This window comes from Ostrinia nubilalis, chromosome 30, assembly GCF_963855985.1.
Source record: "Ostrinia nubilalis chromosome 30, ilOstNubi1.1, whole genome shotgun sequence".
NCBI lineage: Eukaryota > Metazoa > Arthropoda > Insecta > Lepidoptera > Crambidae > Ostrinia > Ostrinia nubilalis.
The window spans coordinates 3,014,473-3,031,926 of NC_087117.1; the positions used below are offsets into that span (position 1 = coordinate 3,014,473).

At 42.4% G+C, this 17,454-nt stretch overlaps 1 protein-coding gene across 1 annotated transcript; it reads right to left on the bottom strand.

The window, feature by feature from the left end:
* Positions 1 to 379: 379 nt before the first annotated feature.
* On the bottom strand, positions 380 to 16,034 carry LOC135086092 (ATP synthase subunit beta, mitochondrial-like). Its single transcript, XM_063980853.1, has 15 exons — positions 15,899 to 16,034; positions 15,116 to 15,253; positions 9,399 to 9,568; positions 8,985 to 9,105; positions 8,477 to 8,554; positions 7,911 to 8,093; positions 7,194 to 7,331; positions 6,584 to 6,681; positions 6,061 to 6,159; positions 5,575 to 5,733; positions 4,932 to 5,058; positions 4,223 to 4,431; positions 3,323 to 3,442; positions 2,889 to 2,960; positions 380 to 499 (listed from the first exon to the last, which is right to left on the bottom strand). Exons 1-15 carry the CDS (start codon positions 15,969 to 15,971, stop codon positions 395 to 397), a joined length of 1,890 nt encoding a protein of 629 aa, XP_063836923.1. The 5' UTR covers positions 15,972 to 16,034; the 3' UTR covers positions 380 to 394.
* Between the last annotated feature and the right edge of the window lie 1,420 nt (positions 16,035 to 17,454).

The window sequence follows — 17,454 nt, forward strand, 5'->3', positions numbered from 1 at the left end:
AATTATGGCAGGTTATGTATTTTGTTTATGTTTGGTTTTTCGAGAAAGTTAGGTTTTCGATCCTATAGTTTTCCGAAAGTGAGGTTTTAGAATATTTAGATTGTCCAAAGTTTTCCTATCTGTGAATACCTACATCCTACCTACGCCCTCAACTAAATAAATAAAATCAATAATAAGTATAGTCTGGTCCGTGAGCACGTAGAATTTTGTTGCTATCGCGCTCGCACACTCACTGCGGGTGCCAGTCGCACAGTCGCGACAGCAATATAATTACGCGCGAGCGATAAGGATGGGTAGCTAGGGGTCATTGGACAAAATTCTACGTGCTCACGGACCGGGCTTTAGTTCAAATAAAACGCTCAAGTAAAGCACCATCTCGTTTATTGCGCCATGTTCACACGCTCTTGGCGAGTTCCTGCGCCTTCGCCACCACGTCCTCGATGGTGCCCACCATGTAGAACGCCGCCTCGGGAATGTGGTCCAGCTCTCCCCCCAGGATCTGGAACAGAAGTACAAATATAACTATCATACCAACATTTATTTTTATGCTTTATATATATTTTTTATATTTTTTATTTAGCTTTTGCCCGCGGCAAATTTGTCTGTCACAGAAAAACATTATCGCGCGCGTCCCTGCTTCAAAAACTGGGATAAAAACTATCCTATGTCCCTTCTCGGGACTCAAACTATCTCTATGCCAAAAGACAATGCCGGAAATTGGCGTCTTTTTTTTTCGCGCGGCCATCGACCAAACCTTGTTTTTTGATTACAAGATAGTATAATAAACCAAACTTACTATGACATGTAGGTATACCTCTAAACTCAGTCTGAACTGAGTTACGAGCATTAGAAGTTTGATGATTTTCATACTAGATTTGCTTTTTGCGCGCAAGTTTTGTAAGAAATTGCAACAAAATAGCCTCGTAGCGCCCACGGATTTTTTGGATCCTCTTTAACTACGACCCGACCGTCCTTCTTATAGGACATAATAGTTATAGTCCTATCAGCCCAAGATTTTGAGTTGAAATTCGTATGTGTTAGAGTTACCGGTTTGAAGTGAAACTTTCAGGGTATACCTAATTATGATTATATTAGCATGTGTTTTTAAATTCAATTATTTGTCTACCTTTTGTTCTTTACAAAGGCCATCGGGCCACAAATACTAGATTAAAAGGAAGTATTAAGTGATGTAAAATTAAATAATACAAAAAATTAGTAGTGTAAAGAGTATTAAATTAATAATAATAATAAATATAATAAATATTTTTGAACAATTTCACACATAACGCTATCTAGCCCCATAGTAAGCAATTAATATGCTTGTGTTATGGGTGCTAGCTTAACGGATATACTACATTATATACGTTTTAAATACATACATATTATACTAGTAACACCCAGACCCGTCACAGAAATTAAAATTCATCATTTCAATTTCTGCCCGGCTGGGAATCGAACCCGGGACCTCTCGGCATAGTAGTCCCTTTTAGAACTACTACACCAAACGGCCGACAAATAATTAATTAATTAAATTCATTATTAGTGAAAGATAAGTTGCATTTTTATATTAGTAATATTCCATAAACCAATATAACACAAAGCCACAAACTAAAAATATTATGATATTTTTAGTACTAGCTTCGACCCAACCGCCTTCACAAAGTACATATTATTTCAAACCAAGATTTCGCAGAATTTCTGCCCTAAAAATGCAAAGTAATTATCTCTATTTAAGTAATACCTATTCGTTAGCAACTTTTTGCATAAAAACATACTCGACAACCACGGATTATCATAAAAAAATGCGATTTACTAACTACGTGTTAGTGAGCCGTCCATACCGCCGGCCATTTTTCAAAAAATCCCATCTGTCAATTGTGACAGCCAATGGTAGCATACCGGAAACTGTTCCCTAATATTTCGTTCAGAAATCGAATTAAATTATTTCTTTAAGCCGCGAAATTTCAAAAATCTAGACAGAGTTTAATAATATGGCCTTCTGAAAGGCGCATGAGCGGTAATTGAAAGTTAGTTGAAAAAAGTTCTGCCCCCTTAGACAAAACGCACTTTTTGATCGAATCGAAAATCGAATCCGTCAAAACTCCATACAAAAAAGGGGCTTTTCGACCACTTTTCGACTGGTTTGCGATTATAATTTGCACTTTGTCTAGACCCACTGGGCTGTAGTCGCCATGTTTATTTTGGGTTATCAAAAGGCGCGTGGGCGCTACGAGGATAGTGACATTGTATGTGTAAACAAACAATATCATCCATTAAAGGCTCCAGACATCGTGAATGTTGCAATTTCTTACAAAACTTGCGCGCAAAAAGCAAGTCTAGTATGAAAATCATCAAACTTCTAATGCTCGTAACTCAGTTCAGACTTCAGACTGAGTTTAGAGGTCATGCCATAGTAAGTTTGGTTTATTACACTATTGTGTAATCAAAAAACAAAGTTTGGTCGATGGCCGCGCGAAAAAAAAAAGACGCCACCTTCCATACAAAATCTGGCATTGCCATTTAATCAAAATCGGTTCAGTGGTTTAGGCGTGAAAGCGAGACAGACAGAGTTACTTTCGCATTTGTACCAACATTTATTTATTCTATTATTAGGGGCAGAGATAACTAACAACAAATTAAAAACCATGAAGATCGGTCCAGCCGTTCTCGAATTACCTTACAAGTGTTCGAACCAACTGGAATTTTTTATACCAAGATCGTGGTTTCGTTCAACTACATTCGATTTTAACGAAAGTTTTAGTTTTCGAGAAAGCTAGTTTCTCGAAAGTTAGGCTTTTTACACGTTTTCTCATTAAAAGGTTGAAAGTAGGAAACTGATATTTATCAATAAACTTAAATCTGTCAAAAAAGGAAAAATAACAGCTCACCCTCTTAAATCCTTTAATGGTTTCCTCCAATTTCACCAGTTTCCCAATGTGACCGGTGAATACTTCTGCAACCTGAAATAAAAGAATGATTTATTATAACAATCTAAATTACCCAACTTATTGAAAACCTGACTATTCGAACTCCTTACTTCGTCTTTCTACGTAAGCGATAGCGCACATTGAGCGACAAAACGCTGCAACAGACGCGGCCACATAACGCAAAACTCATGCTCAAAAAATTTGCTGTCGATGCGACCAAAATGCGACTCTGCGACATTTCTCGACGACAAACTTTGTAAACCTAATCGAAAATCCAACAAAAACCTGTTAACTATTCGAAAGCCCCACTTCATAATCCAAACTTTTCGAAAACCCAACTGTGTAAACTAACTTCGCAAACCCAATTATTCGAAATCTATAAATTTTTTCGATACCTGGAAAGGCTGCGACAGAAATCGTTGGATCTTCCGTGCGCGCGCGACGGTCAGCTTGTCGTCTTCAGACAGCTCGTCCATGCCCAGGATGGCGATGATGTCCTGCAGCGACTTGTAGTCCTGTGGGGAATTAGGATCAGTGTAGTTTCAAGTGCTAATTGACTAACGCCCGTATTCACAAACATTACTATGAAGTCTCACAGTGTGTGTGGACGCACAGGGTGCCACACGAACCAATCATAGGGCTTTATTCAACGCTGTGCGTTCGATTTACTGCTTCACTTAAGCAAGCATCTTTCGTGAATACGGGCGTAAGGGCTTTTTCAAATAAGACCTTATGAGGCTATAATACATATAAAGAATAACACTAAGTACATTGGAAGGAAGGGTTAAAAAAAAACTATCATCATAAGTTAATAAGGCATGCAAACACGATTAAAGTCATGCTCAAAACGTCAACTTGAAAGGAGCATTAAAAGAAAGGCCTATTACAAAATATCGAATTGCCTGCCTAAGGTGGGAATTATACCACACAAAATAGGTAAGTACTCACTTTGTTGCAAGAACAAGAAAAGTTGCGGGAAGCTACTGGATGCGGGAAGTGCATAACTGGTTTTTGTGGAAAGTTTCAATGACATGAGTACTTACAGCTTGACGTTTCGCCTGTTGCTACAGCCATGGTTACAAGCAGACTGGTTTGACATCCGTTCAGGCAAGCTTCACGATCTTCTAATATTTCTAATGCCCGTTTTCACCATCAATCCCTAATTTTTAAGTGACCCCTATGGTAACAAATAAAATGAATTTTCTTGTTATAGGAGTCACTTAAAAATTAAGGATTGATGGTGAAAACGGGCATTAGTCTCGTTTCTCCCAGTTAAAAATCAGCGTGCCATTTACCTGCAGAATCTTCTGCACCCCTCTTGCCACTCCGTAATGCTCATGCCCAATGATGTTGGGGTCCATGACTCGTGACGTAGAGTCAAGCGGGTCCACAGCTGGATACACGCCCAGTTCTGCAATAGCTCGGGACAGCACCGTGGTGGCGTCCAAGTGAGCGAAGGTGGTGGCTGGTGCAGGGTCTGTTAGGTCGTCGGCTGGTACGTATACTGCCTGTGATATTAAAAAATACAACATTATTTTGTGTTACAAAAGAGACGTTACAACCGAAAAAATGCCCTACAACATTGAATTACGGGAGTAAGTAGCTTTGTGTAGTTGTGGCGTGTGGTTCTGGCACTTTCAGATAAGTAGAAAATAGAGCCACCCTCACTCCTCCTCCTCACTTCTTCCCGTGGATGTCATGAGAGACAAATATACGAACTTCAGGTTGCCCCAACCAAACTTGGCGGTCACTGTACTGTAGCAGACGAGGTGAAGAAAATCGGCAAGACTTGGAGCAAGATCAAACGCGAAGCTCAAGATCGAACGCGATGGAGGACTGTTGTGGACATCCTCTGCCCCATCTAGGGGACATTTGACATTTAAATCAAGTAAGTCGAAGTTGCTCGAACCCGTCTGGCCAGTGTGAGTAGTAAGTCTACATTCTCAAATTTTAGAGGGTCGTGCTCCTGCAGACAAAAATATGACACGATGATGATGAAGGAACTCGCCTGTACACTGGTGATGGAGCCGGTCTTGGTGGTGGTGATCCGCTCCTGCATGGTGCCCATGTCGGTAGCCAGCGTCGGCTGGTAGCCCACGGCCGACGGGATACGGCCTAGCAACGCCGACACCTGAAGAACATCAGGTTATTTCAACTTTTTTCCACAATTTGGTTGTTTTTTCCACTTTTCTGTTGACTGGGGTAAAATGAGTAGGTACATCACTTGGCGCGGTATCTCCCATTATCATCAATAGAAGTCTCGTCTTTTCTAATAAACATCAATCAAACAAGTTTTTCATTACAAATCCGATAAAATAAAGCGTTTTATAGAATGGCGGCGGCAAGGGTTTATTTAGCAGCAGCTGCTCCTATGACCTTAGAATCTTGGGCCCAGAATGTGCAATGGGAAAGTGAGGTCTGTTGTCACCACATTTAGTCAATCTTACTACTGTTTACTGCTACAGTCTGTCATAATAGCGATTGTCTTCCACGGGCAAACAGCTATCGACCATGCGTTATCCTACTGGTTAGTTCTAGGTATTGATAGAATCCGTCGGGACAGAACTGAGCTTTAGAACTAAGAGTAACACACGCAATCGTACCACCCCTTCGTGTGGGAAAACTACAGAATCAACCTCCAAAGTACCTCCGATCCAGCTTGAGTGAAACGGAAGATGTTATCGACGAATAGCAGCACGTCCTGTCCCTCTTTGTCCCGGAAGTGCTCGGCGAGCGTTAGACCAGTCAGCGCGACACGTGCGCGGGCGCCGGGCGGCTCGTTCATTTGCCCGTACACTAGCGCCACCTGGGAGAGAAGAAAGGACATTGGAGATCAGCTCTTAGACATGTGGCAGAACGTGACAGTTGTAATTTAGAAATCTCTTCGCTACGGCGTTTTTAAGTAGTTAATTACTTTGCTCCGTGAAGGGGCTGGCCTTTGGGGCTCGTTTAGGGGGCGGGTGGTGTCCACCCCAGAATGTCGGGTTACCGATTTGAAGATGATAGTTGACAATTACTCATGAGCTATGCATGGCCTATGTATGACACCATCGGACAAATGTCAAAAGTCAGGCCTCCCTGAAAAATAATCCTAGGTAAGTACACCAATGGGTGTGCTGTTGTTTATTCAAACCTTGGAGGTCTTGTAGTCGTCAGTGATGACTCCGCCGACCTTCATCTCGTTGTAAAGATCATTGCCCTCGCGCGTGCGTTCGCCCACTCCGGCGAATACCTGCAAATTCATAAATTTATGACTACCCACATAATGATTTGGCTACCTTTTGATATTGATTGGAACATTTATCTTTTTTCTATTTCGTCAATATTTTTGTTATTGTCTAATAATAAAATTGATGTCTCTAACTACTAATGTACTATTAAACAGTTTTAAACATTCCTTCTACTTATTTTACAGTAGGAAAGGAAAGTTAAGTTTGTCTCCAAATGTAAGCATGGGCCAAATCCCCTATTTATTTCTAGTGAATTACCTACTTATTTACCCGTGAAATTTCGCGTGAATGTCTTAAGAACCGACTAAAGGACAAAATAAGCGAACACCAAGCCTCCCCAACCCGTCTGGCCAGGGGAATCTAAGATATCTATTTGCCTCTGGAGAGGATCGTGCTCCTGTTAATGATGATGATGATGATACTAACGGAGAAGCCTCCGTGCGCCTTGGCCACGTTGTTGATCAGCTCCATGATGAGCACCGTCTTGCCGACGCCCGCTCCACCAAAAAGGCCGATCTTACCGCCTGAAGCGTTCATGGAACGATAAATAAAACTTTCAAAAAGAAAGAAACCTGACCCAAAATATTATAATGGCTTGGCCTTTTTTTACAGATTAACAATCATTTTACTAGTTTTACTAGGACATACATAAAGTTTTCGACTTTTTAACTACAGCGGGGAACGTCTTGCCCAGTAGGTATTTCACCTGATGGAAAGAGATGATTAGGCCGAAGCATTTGTTTGACTATGGCGTTTCATTGTGACAATGAATCCGAACCAATACGCAAACGTCCTATGGTCGAGGGACCTATAAGATATGGTTATTTAAACATTTCGTCTTACGCTCAGCTTCGGTTTAGAAATCAGATTAGTTATCAAAACATCTCTCATCCGCTTTGGTGGAGGATAACTGGTCTGAATCCGGCATTCTTATTTTTAGAGATGGCAACGTTGCTATGTAAGCGATATTGTCATTAAATGTTTCTTACTTTGTCTATTGAACCAGCAGCTAATCATTTTACCTACTGACACTCACCTTTGACATACGGAGCGAGTAGATCTACGACCTTGATGCCGGTGGCCAGGATCTCCTGCTCCACCGACATCTCCACGAAGGGCGGCGCGTCCGCGTGGATCGGCGCGAATTTGTCTGTGTTTATTGGGCCACGTTCGTCTGGAAGAAGGAGGTAAGTGTGAGAGGACTATGGTCTGAAGTTCTTAGGGCCTATGCTTAACTGGTGATGTTATCGGCTTAAGATCGCATTTAGTTAATATTAGTCTAGCAAAGCCATCAAATTGGCAACACAACAAACACTACATTGACTAAGTCGCAAGGTGGCGGCGCGCCCTTAGATCTTTAAAAAACTGATCCGCTCCGTCCAACACAAAGTGACGTATTTTATACGAAACTTTTAGTTCTCTTTCTACAAAAGGGGCTTATTAAGTCTGCTCTACTTCCCCTGCTGTCCCTCAGTACGCGAATGGGTAGCATAAACGGCTGCGGGACCTAGTCAAGGTGGAGAGGGGGCGATTTTTTAGACAGGGCCCTCGTGTTTTGTGTTAAGGACGAAACAAAAGGTAGATGGAACACTAACCAATAGGCTCTCCTACCAAGCTCTCATCTTAGGGTGTACCCATCTTGTGACCCAGGAGAGGGCAGTGAAATCCAGGAGGTCAGTCTGATTTTTAGGCAGGGTTTCCTCGGGTTCTGATACATAAGGGGGGCAGACGGGTACATTAAAGGTAGACTAACCAATAGGCTCTCCAATGACGTTAATAATCCTGCCCAGCGTAGGCTCTCCTACTGGTATAGTGATGGGTGCTCCGGTATCCGTGATGGGCTGTCCGCGCACCAGACCCTCAGTACCGTCCATGGCTATGGTGCGGCAGGTGCTCTCGCCAAGGTGCTGGGCCACCTCGAGGATTAGCCGGGGTGCTATGGAGAGAAATTTCATGAGCAGCATTTAGAACCGTTTTTTTTTTGGGCCATACCAATCTATTCTGTGGCCATGCAATTTACAACATCCTATCCTAAAATAAAAAAGGCGTGAAAGTTTTTCACTTTGTGAGGACGAAATATTAAAATGAAAAGAAAAAAATGCTCATTGCATTATCAAACAACTCTCTTAAGTGCGATGGCACTTGCCAGTTTAGATGGATGTTTGAAACTCTCAAGCTTTACTACTGAACCGGTTAGATGAAATTTGGTACAGAGATAGTTTGAGACCCAGGAAAAAACATAGGATTATTTTTATCCTGATTTTAGGAGGAGGACACGCGCGTGATAGTCTTTTTGTGACAGACATTAAAGAAACTTACTTCTCCCTGGAACCTCCAGCGCATTCAGGATCAGCGGCAAGCTCTTGTCGAACTGCACATCCACTACTGCTCCAATGACTGCCGACGAATTCTTTAGGTTTAACAATGATCGATTTTTGGGCAACAAATTATGAGTTTTAAGTTTTGGGCGAGGAATTTTTCTGACAGACTGTAAAGTAGCCGAAAATTGTGTAGCCGCGGTTAGTTAACAAGTTCCAAATTATTCATTTGTTTCTAGTAAATTATAGAAGAGAGGTCGTTCTTCTGCAGATGAGATTCAACGCCCTGTTGATGCTAAATTAAATTACGAGTTTCTGATAGTTATGAACCAAATACCACAAAGTAGTTATCTTAAGGTGGATACTCATCATCATCATCATTTCCACAGCAACACGTCCACAGCTGAACATAGGCCTCCCCCAATGATTTCTAGATTGGCCGGTTGCGGCCTGCACCTAGCGCCTTCCTGCTACCTTTATGAGGTCATCTGTCCACCTTGTAAGCTTACCAGCAATGATCTTCCCCTGAGCGCCTCCTGCTGCCGACTTGGGCGGGCCAGACGACGCGGGCGGCGGCGGAGCGTCTTTCTTCTCTTTCTTATCTTGGTTCGTCACTGAGGAGGTTGAGAACTGAAAGAAAAACGTGTAAATGAGAGCTGTTTGCCAAAACACAGCAATGACAAAATAACCTGTGTTGGTGTCATTTTGCCTATTCGTGAGTGAGCTTTACTTGTGTGTGTACGTGTACATGCACGAACAGTTTAGCGAGCCACCACACATGTAGAGCTCACTCGCCTTCGTAAATTGCAACTTCAATAGAACAACTTTAATAGAATACTGTAGCTTTGTTTGCTATGCAGTCGAATCTTCAAGCTGTCGTAACGTTAAGCTGTCCGAGTATGGCGAGCCTTAGCAATAGTTACCTGCATATGCAGATTAGCACCAAGATGCACGCAAGCGCCAAGCTTTAGCAGCGGCCTGTCCACCAAATCCCTGCCAAGCTGCACTCCGGTGAACTTGACCTTCTTGTCTAACTTGGCGATTTTCGGCTTCGCTCGGAGTTTTGGGGACGCGGCCGTTTCTTTGCGAGCGACTGAAATAAAAATGTAAGAAAAAGTCTTAAAAGTTGGATTTGCGACTATGATGCCGATAGCTTTTTCACCGATCTGTTTAATGTGCTCGACAAAACTAAAGTTTTTCTCTAAAATAAGTCCGAGATAGCAAACAGATTCCCGTTTTTTAACAGTTATTTCATTGAATTTAATGCGAGGCAAAACCTTAAGATTACCTTTTAATAGAAGCTGATAAGTTTTGTGAGGGGCAAACTGCAAACGATTTCTGTCTCCCCATTGAGATATTAAATTCAAGCATGTATCCGCTAGATTTTCAAGCTTTGATCTAGTGTCAGCCTCTATTAAAAGGAGACCGTCATCAGCGTACCCGGTTAACGAACAGCCTTCGGGTAATGGTAATGCTAGAAAATCATCGAAACCCAAATTCCAAAGGTAGGGCCCTAGGACCGATCCTTGGGGACAGCCGCGCGTGAGCACCTTTGATTCAGCATGATGGCCGAGTTTTAATTTAGTTGTACCGTTACAAAAGTACGAGTGCAGTAGTGAATATATATTACTATAGCATCCACGAACTTTCAGTTTTAAGAGCAGGATCGGCCACCAAGCATTGTCGAAGGCACCTGAAATATCGAGGAATATTCCTACAACGTACTTTGCCACCGAGGACGTCACTTTTTGTCTGACAGATATTACTGCATCTGCAGTAGACTTCCCGGCGGTGAAGCCAAACTGCTGCTCGTGAAAAATTGGACCACCCGGTAGCAAACGCGGCACTACTAATCGCTCTAATAGTTTACCTAATGAGGGAAGTAATGTAATAGGTCGGTACGATTTAGGATCTTCGGGCGGTTTGTCACCTCCCTTTGGTATAATTTTAATAAATCCGCGACGCCATATACTCGGAAACACGCCCTCCGAGATACAACGAGTGAAAACATTAAGAATATCCGTTCCGGCTGTTTTACACGCTGCTTTAATCATTTTATTTGATATTTTATCTTCGCCCGATGCTTTGTTTAAGGGTAAACTATTTACTATATCGTAAAACTCATCAAGGCTAGGAATAGAAGACACAGGCGACTCAGGCAGCACCGCAATAGCATTTCTGACGTCCCGATGATAATCGTTATCGTCAGCCACACTATCGTCGGGGATAAGCGCGTTAAGAAGAGCACCTGTTGTTTCCTCTACACCCACCGTATGAGTGTTGTTTATTTTTATGTTAGAAATATAAGCAATATCTAATTTACGGTTAGCTTTGAATTCATGATATATCGGAGACCACGGACCCTCCTTTTCTAATCTCTCGACTGTTTTCCGCAGTAACACGCCCTTGGCTTTAGTTACAGCAGCTCGATAATGGGACCTGGCAACCCTCAAAGAACATAAAGCATTTTCATATGCATCCCCAGTAACATTTGCCTTTCGAAGTGTGTTAAGCTTACGGCGAGCCCGGCGAAACTTTTTCCTAATTTCTACCAGCGATTCATTCCACCAATCACATCTACGTACACCTCTAGTTGGAGCGCGACCAATCGCAACATCTGCACAATACGTAAAAGTATCGGACATAATTTCTGCACTATCAGTCGCGCTCAGGTCGGCACGAGTAAAATCTTTGGCATGAGACGCAAAAAGAGTACTGAAAAAAGCCCAGTCGGCCCCACGACATTTATATCTATAGTTGTTGTTGCACTCATGAACTGTGTCTTGTCGCGACATTGGTTTAAACTCGTACACTATCAAGCGATGATCACTACAAGACGCGTCGGGGAGGACACGCCACCTATCCAGCTGGACGTCTGCGCTAGAAAGCGTGACGTCAATATGAGACTCGCCCGTTGGGCTACTGTAGGTTGGTGGTGCATTAGGGGTGTTGTGAATAACTAAGTTCATTTCAGCTATGAAGTCTTCCACGGCTGAGCGACGCTCCACATCAGTCGAGCGGAGCTTGCCGTGCCAAAGTGGAGATGACGCGTTCGCGTCAACTCCAATGATAACCTTACGCCCTGTTAGGGACTGTAATACAAAGCGTAGGTGGTGTAGATGAGGCCCAACCGGGTCAGAATATTGAAAGTAACAACTCACGACAAATATGGAGAAGGATGGGGAGGATACTTCCGCAACAGCGCAATGCGACGAAGAAAGGTTGGCAATAGACGTTATTGTGAGTGTAGACGCGCGTGACACATAGATACCGGCGCGTGCACTGTTATTAATTTGAATAGTTTTGCAGCGCACGCCGACACGCTGATATTGTTCTTGTACTAACACGAGATCTAAGTTGTATTCTACAATAAGTCTGTCCAACTCCAACGTAGCAATTTTATCGTTATGGAGGTTTAATTGGCCTATGGAGACTTTAGCCATAAACAGTATTTAATATTAGTTGTTCTAATTTTGCCTTATAACTCGGACAGTCGGGCGAACCGCTTAAATGGTCGTTTGGTTTTTTAAAACGTTTACATGCCGCGCAAACTGGCTTAAAGTCTTTGGCGGTATTTTTAATACAATCTTTCGTATCGTGGGCCTCGGCGCAATACCCACAACAGCTAGATTTTTCCGTGCAAAATTTCGCAACATGACCATATTGCTGACATTTCATGCAACGAACTATTTCTACGTCATCGTTAAAGCGACAGGTAGCCCAATCAATAAAAATTTTTTCCTTTGTATTTATCAAATGTTTACGGATCTCGGGCTCGAGCTCTAAACCGATCCATTTTCTACCGTTGTTTAAAACACGACGACGAACTATTTTTGTTGACTTAATAAAATTGTCTTCAGAAATAGACATTTCATCCTTAATATTTTGCCTATACAAAGCTGACATAAATGCGGCGTCTTCTAATGTTGCGGGTACGTCTTTAACAAGAATTCTAGGTCGACGTCCTTTCGGTTTTTCTAAACGTAAGCCCGCGGATTTAATACCGGCGACGGATTGTAACTTTTTAATTTGGTTTTCGTTCGTTACGCGAAGTACTACACCCGCATTTGCCGTCTTCTTTAAACCTACAATTTGAAACCCGTCGTCCGTAGGATTGATCGCTTTCATCAACGCTTGTTTTGTCGCCGATGATGAGCCGAACTCGGCCGAGCGCTCACTAGTGGGATACGCAACGACACAGGGAAGGGGCGTGCGTGTTTCCATTGCCGCAGCGGCCGGAGCGACTTTAGGCATTTTTAGCTTAAGGCTTTCTGCGTAGGTGGGCTTTGAGACATTGCCAATAACATTATTTTGACTACAATTTTTATTGATTTTGGCCTCTAATAAGTCACGTTGCGCGATGGCCAATTTTGTCTCGGTTGATGATGATTTTAATGCCAGTAAAGATACGATTGCCGTGACTCGCTGTGTCATATCCATAACTGTCGACCGATTTTTAACGTCAATTCGCGAACCGAGTGAATTAATGACGACATTTATTTTTGTAAGATACGACGCGGCTTCATTTACTAAGTCGTACTGTGTTTGATCCGGTGCCGTCGAATTATCGTCTAGACCGGGCGAATCCGATAGTTGTACGCGTTTACAAGACGATGGCCACACATTTGTTGGAGATAATGCTTCGCTACGTGTCCTTTTTCCTACACTAGGCGGAGAACGTTGCGTTAAATTGCTACGGAGAAACACTTCGTTAGCGACGTCGACGGGTTGATCGTTGAACAGAGGCATGACGGACGAGTTTATAGTCGGGCGCAATGGAAACGCGCACCGCTGACGCAGCGCGCTTACGGTCGACCCGCCACCTCGGTTGGCGCGGGCCGATTTTATCAAACACCCGCAACGAGAGAAAATAAAAAAGATGTTTACTCACCGAATATTTAACCAGAAAACACAAACGAGGCGATAAATAGACAGAATAACTTACAGTTTCCGTAGTTCGTGTCACATACAAACCGATTATTACACTCACAAACACTTATAAGCGATTTATCTATTTTTATAAGCAAAAACTCCCGAGAGCTCCGTACGCTAGCACTACACCGTGCGGGACGGGGGGGGGAAGAATTTTTATGCCTTAAGTCACATTTCAACCTCGACGTGGGGTCTAACGTTTAAAATCCTCCGAGTAATATATTCGGCCACTTATTTAAGCTCCATTTGCTATGGTGCACCAGTTTGGGCTGACAGAGCTACTATAGGAGCCGCTCGACGGAAACTACTCCAAAGTCAACGCCTTGCATTGATTTTTCTTTGCAAAGCTTACAGAACTGTGAGCACGGAGGCTCTGCCAGTCCTGGCTGGTGTACTGCCGGTCGACTTAGAGGTACAAAAGCGTGCGGCTATGTACTTCGCATCAAGGGAAAATATAACCTCCGATTTCTTAAATAGCCGCGATCGTTCTAAAATAAGTCGATTATTTGATTCCCGAGAAGTCGTTGAAGAAGATTTACTTAATGAATGGCAAAAAAGATGGGATACGTCAGTCAAAGGACGTCACTTATATAAATTCTTCCCGAATGTACGCGAACGTCTAACTAGGCGATGGTTAGAAATCGACCATTGCTCGTCGCAGTTCCTCACGGGACATGGCAACTTTAAACATAAACTTCACGAATTCAAACTAGTTCCGTCTCCTTTTTGCGAGTGTTCCACTGATGATGTCAGTCATGAGCAGTCTGCCCATCATATCTTGTGGGAGTGTGATCTTTGGAAACATGAACGTGATATAATGCTTAATTCAATACAACATACATCTGTTTCCGCAATTTATTACACCGATCTTGTCGCGACAAGGAAAAATTTCCGTGCTTTTAAGCGATTTTGTGAAAAATATTATTGGCAGGTAGTTGCTAATTGCTCATAAGATAGGCCCCCTTAATTTAATTTATTGTCCGTGGTGCATAATCTTTTCTTAAAGGTTTTAAACCTTTGTTTGTCACCTGTCATCCGCTTTGCAATGGAGGGAAGTCGAACCTTAATTTCGAACTCCTCCTATGTTCTTCTGATTAATTTCGTTGCGGGTCCAATGACAGTTTAACTTTCCCCCGGGACAAACTTGGCCTTCATTGGTTGGGTTTTTGTGGCGGTCAAGCTGTAGATCCTGGCTACACAGGAGTTGCAGTGGTGGGAACGAGAGGTGGGAATAGTCCCGATGATGCCGATAGGTCGGTTGAGAGCTTTAAAAATTACCTAAATGTGAAGAAGTGTAAGTTACTGTGGCGGATTTAAAACTAACTGCTTGGGTACCTACAAAGAGTTATTGAGTGGAGACTGTGATTCGACAAGCGGTAAGCATAGCATAGTGTAGGTATGCTCTAAAGCTAGATGGATTGACGGCTTGCAAAATGTTGTTGGTAGAAGCCGGATGCGACAGCCGAAACCAAAGCCGATTAGAGAGGCGTGAAACTGATTCTATCTTTAATTCCCTCCTCTCTTTCTCACCACCTCTGCAAGTCTGTCCCAGAGCATAGCTTACTGTTTTGAAGACTGCAACTAATTTTTAAGGAGTGGACAGTGACTGCTATAGGCTGATGATTAAGTATGATAATGAACAATAAATACGCCCTGCTCAAAAGCAAATAAAAATACTTACTTTCTTTCAAAACACTGATGTACCTACCAGGTTTAGCCGGAGCAGGGGTGAGCTTGGCCTTGGGCGTGACGGTGGGCACGTCGGTGTCGGGCAGGATCGGCGGCTCGCGGGTCACCACCATCCCACGCGTGGGCACGGCCGAAGGGCGGAGACGACACCGGGTGACTGTGGAACGGCAGTTATAGTTAATAGGAGAATTCTCATTTGTGAAACAACGTAAGGCTGTTGGACGTCGTACGTCGCGTACCAATAGCTTTTTTATGTGGGTTTCTTCTGAGCGTATGCTTCTTTAGGAATCTTTCAACGAATTCTCCAATGTATCCGTAGCTCAGTGGTGAGAATCGATCGCTTAGAAAGTGAAAAGTCGTGGGTTCATGCTAAAATTTAACTTATCAAGCATTTCAGGGTCGCAAACTTAATAAAATGTAGGTTTGTATTTTTGTTTGTATTTTTTTGCAGTGTTTGGTCTCGGTATTGATTGCTGGCTATACATAAGGCCCGGTTTCCACTAATGAGGAGGGGATATGTAGGTAATTGAATAAGCATCAGATTGAGTTTTCCACATTCTTCGCTCAGCTTCAGTTCGGAAATCTAATTAATTAGGTTTCCTCTACTCCGCTTTGGTGGAAACCGGGTCTAACCCGTAAGTTTGCTTAGCAAGCGAGAATCGTGCTTTAGTTAGTGCTAGTTCGCGCCTAAAAGTTGGGTAGGTGTCCCTGCCCAGTCTTCTAATATGACATGCATGCATGAAAGATAGTTTAAATGTCAAATCATTTAGTTTCAACAAAAATAAAAAATAACTGAACTCACAAGCATTTCCACTGTACAGGCCCGGCGTAAATATGTTTGTAATTCCCCGCATTTTGCTAAAATATAAAAACATTAATATTTCTTGTCAAATTTCATTGCGAGGTTTAATATTTCCGATGACATGATGGTGCTGTCAAACGGAATTTTATTTTTGAAATGTTCTTTTTCTTTGTTATTGACAACTTTATAGTTTAGCAAAGAGGTCTCAATCAAATCATTCAGTATTTAGGCGTTTCTTTCCTTTCCTTTTCCACCACAAATGGTCAGCTCGAGCAGTTACTTGGCCAGGTGTAAACATAAACATAACGAACCGCTCCTTGCAGTCAGTCAATTGAAATTTCACCGTGCTACCAATAGGAACTCCTAAATGAAACGGCGGCATCGCATCGAATTTGGGTTCGTTAGATTTGTCTTTTCGAGCACTTTAGTACTAGATGATGTCCAGGGTCCTATTGATGGAGTCAGGAGCTGGCCATAGGAATTCCAAAACGAAACGGTGGAAACTTATCGAGTTTGGGTTTGCTGGATTTGTCTTTTCGAGCACTTTGGTGCTAAATTGTATTGTAATTGAACCAAGGCTCTGAGATTGAGATTTATAGTACTACTAAAAAGTGTAAAATAAAATTATAGTAATTAAAAAACTTTTATTTTGAAATTCAGTTGTACCTACTAAAACGAAAAAAATTATTGTGCTTATGCAAGGTTCAAATAATTTCGAAAGCTTGTAGCGCAAACATAAAAGAGGAATAAATTCCATGCGCGATACAAGCTGTCGAAATTATTTGAACCTTGCATATAGTTCCAAAATACTGGACTGTCCTGTCGATGACATTGACAGTGGGGCGCCACCGTCAATACCGGATCGCTGGTTCAGATTTTTGCCATGTTGGAAACCATCTAGTTGAACGATGGTAGCGCCCCCCTGTCATTGAGTTTGGTGGGACAGTTCAGCGTGGGTCATCTATACAATTATTTTTTTCGTTTTATTATCATTGTTAACGGATTAACGATTAACGTTAACTTGCGTTAAATCTTGCGAAATGGAACGTTTTAACTTTTAACGAAGTTAATTTTTTTATTAACGGTTTAACGATTAACGAAGTTAACTATTCGATTAACGGTGCCCAGCTATGCTTATTATAACGAACATTCAGGGACAAAATGTAGCTGTAAGCTATCATCAGGCCGATCATTAACTGAACATAGGCATAGAATACACCAATAGAATTCGTAGTTTCAGTAACGTCGATCGCAAAAGTCGCTTTATTTTTACCAGGCTACGTGAAATAAAGAAGGTTAAAGTTGTCTCTGATCCATAAGTTAAGTTGGCAGCTGGGCTAAGGACCTACTTATTTAAGTAATAATCTTCAGAACCCACTATCCTATCCTCCTAATCCTACTAATTTTATACGTTAACTTGACGGCGCACTGTAGGTAGCAGACGAGGCGAAGAAAGCCGGCAAGACTTGGAGCGAGATCAAACGCGAAGCTCAAGACCGAACGCGACGAAGGACTGTTGTGGACGCCCTCTGCCCCATCTAGGGGACATAGGACAT

Coding starts and splice junctions, on each gene's coding strand:
- LOC135086092 (XM_063980853.1), bottom strand. CDS start 15,971: ATGTTTTTATATTTTAGCAAAATGCGGGGAATTACAAACATATTTACG. Junction 15,254..15,898: donor CCTGTACAGTGGAAATGCTT/GTGAGTTCAGTT, acceptor GCCGTTCCACAG/TCACCCGGTGTCGTCTCCGC. Junction 3,443..4,222: donor GGGTGCAGAAGATTCTGCAG/GTAAATGGCACG, acceptor AATTCCCCACAG/GACTACAAGTCGCTGCAGGA.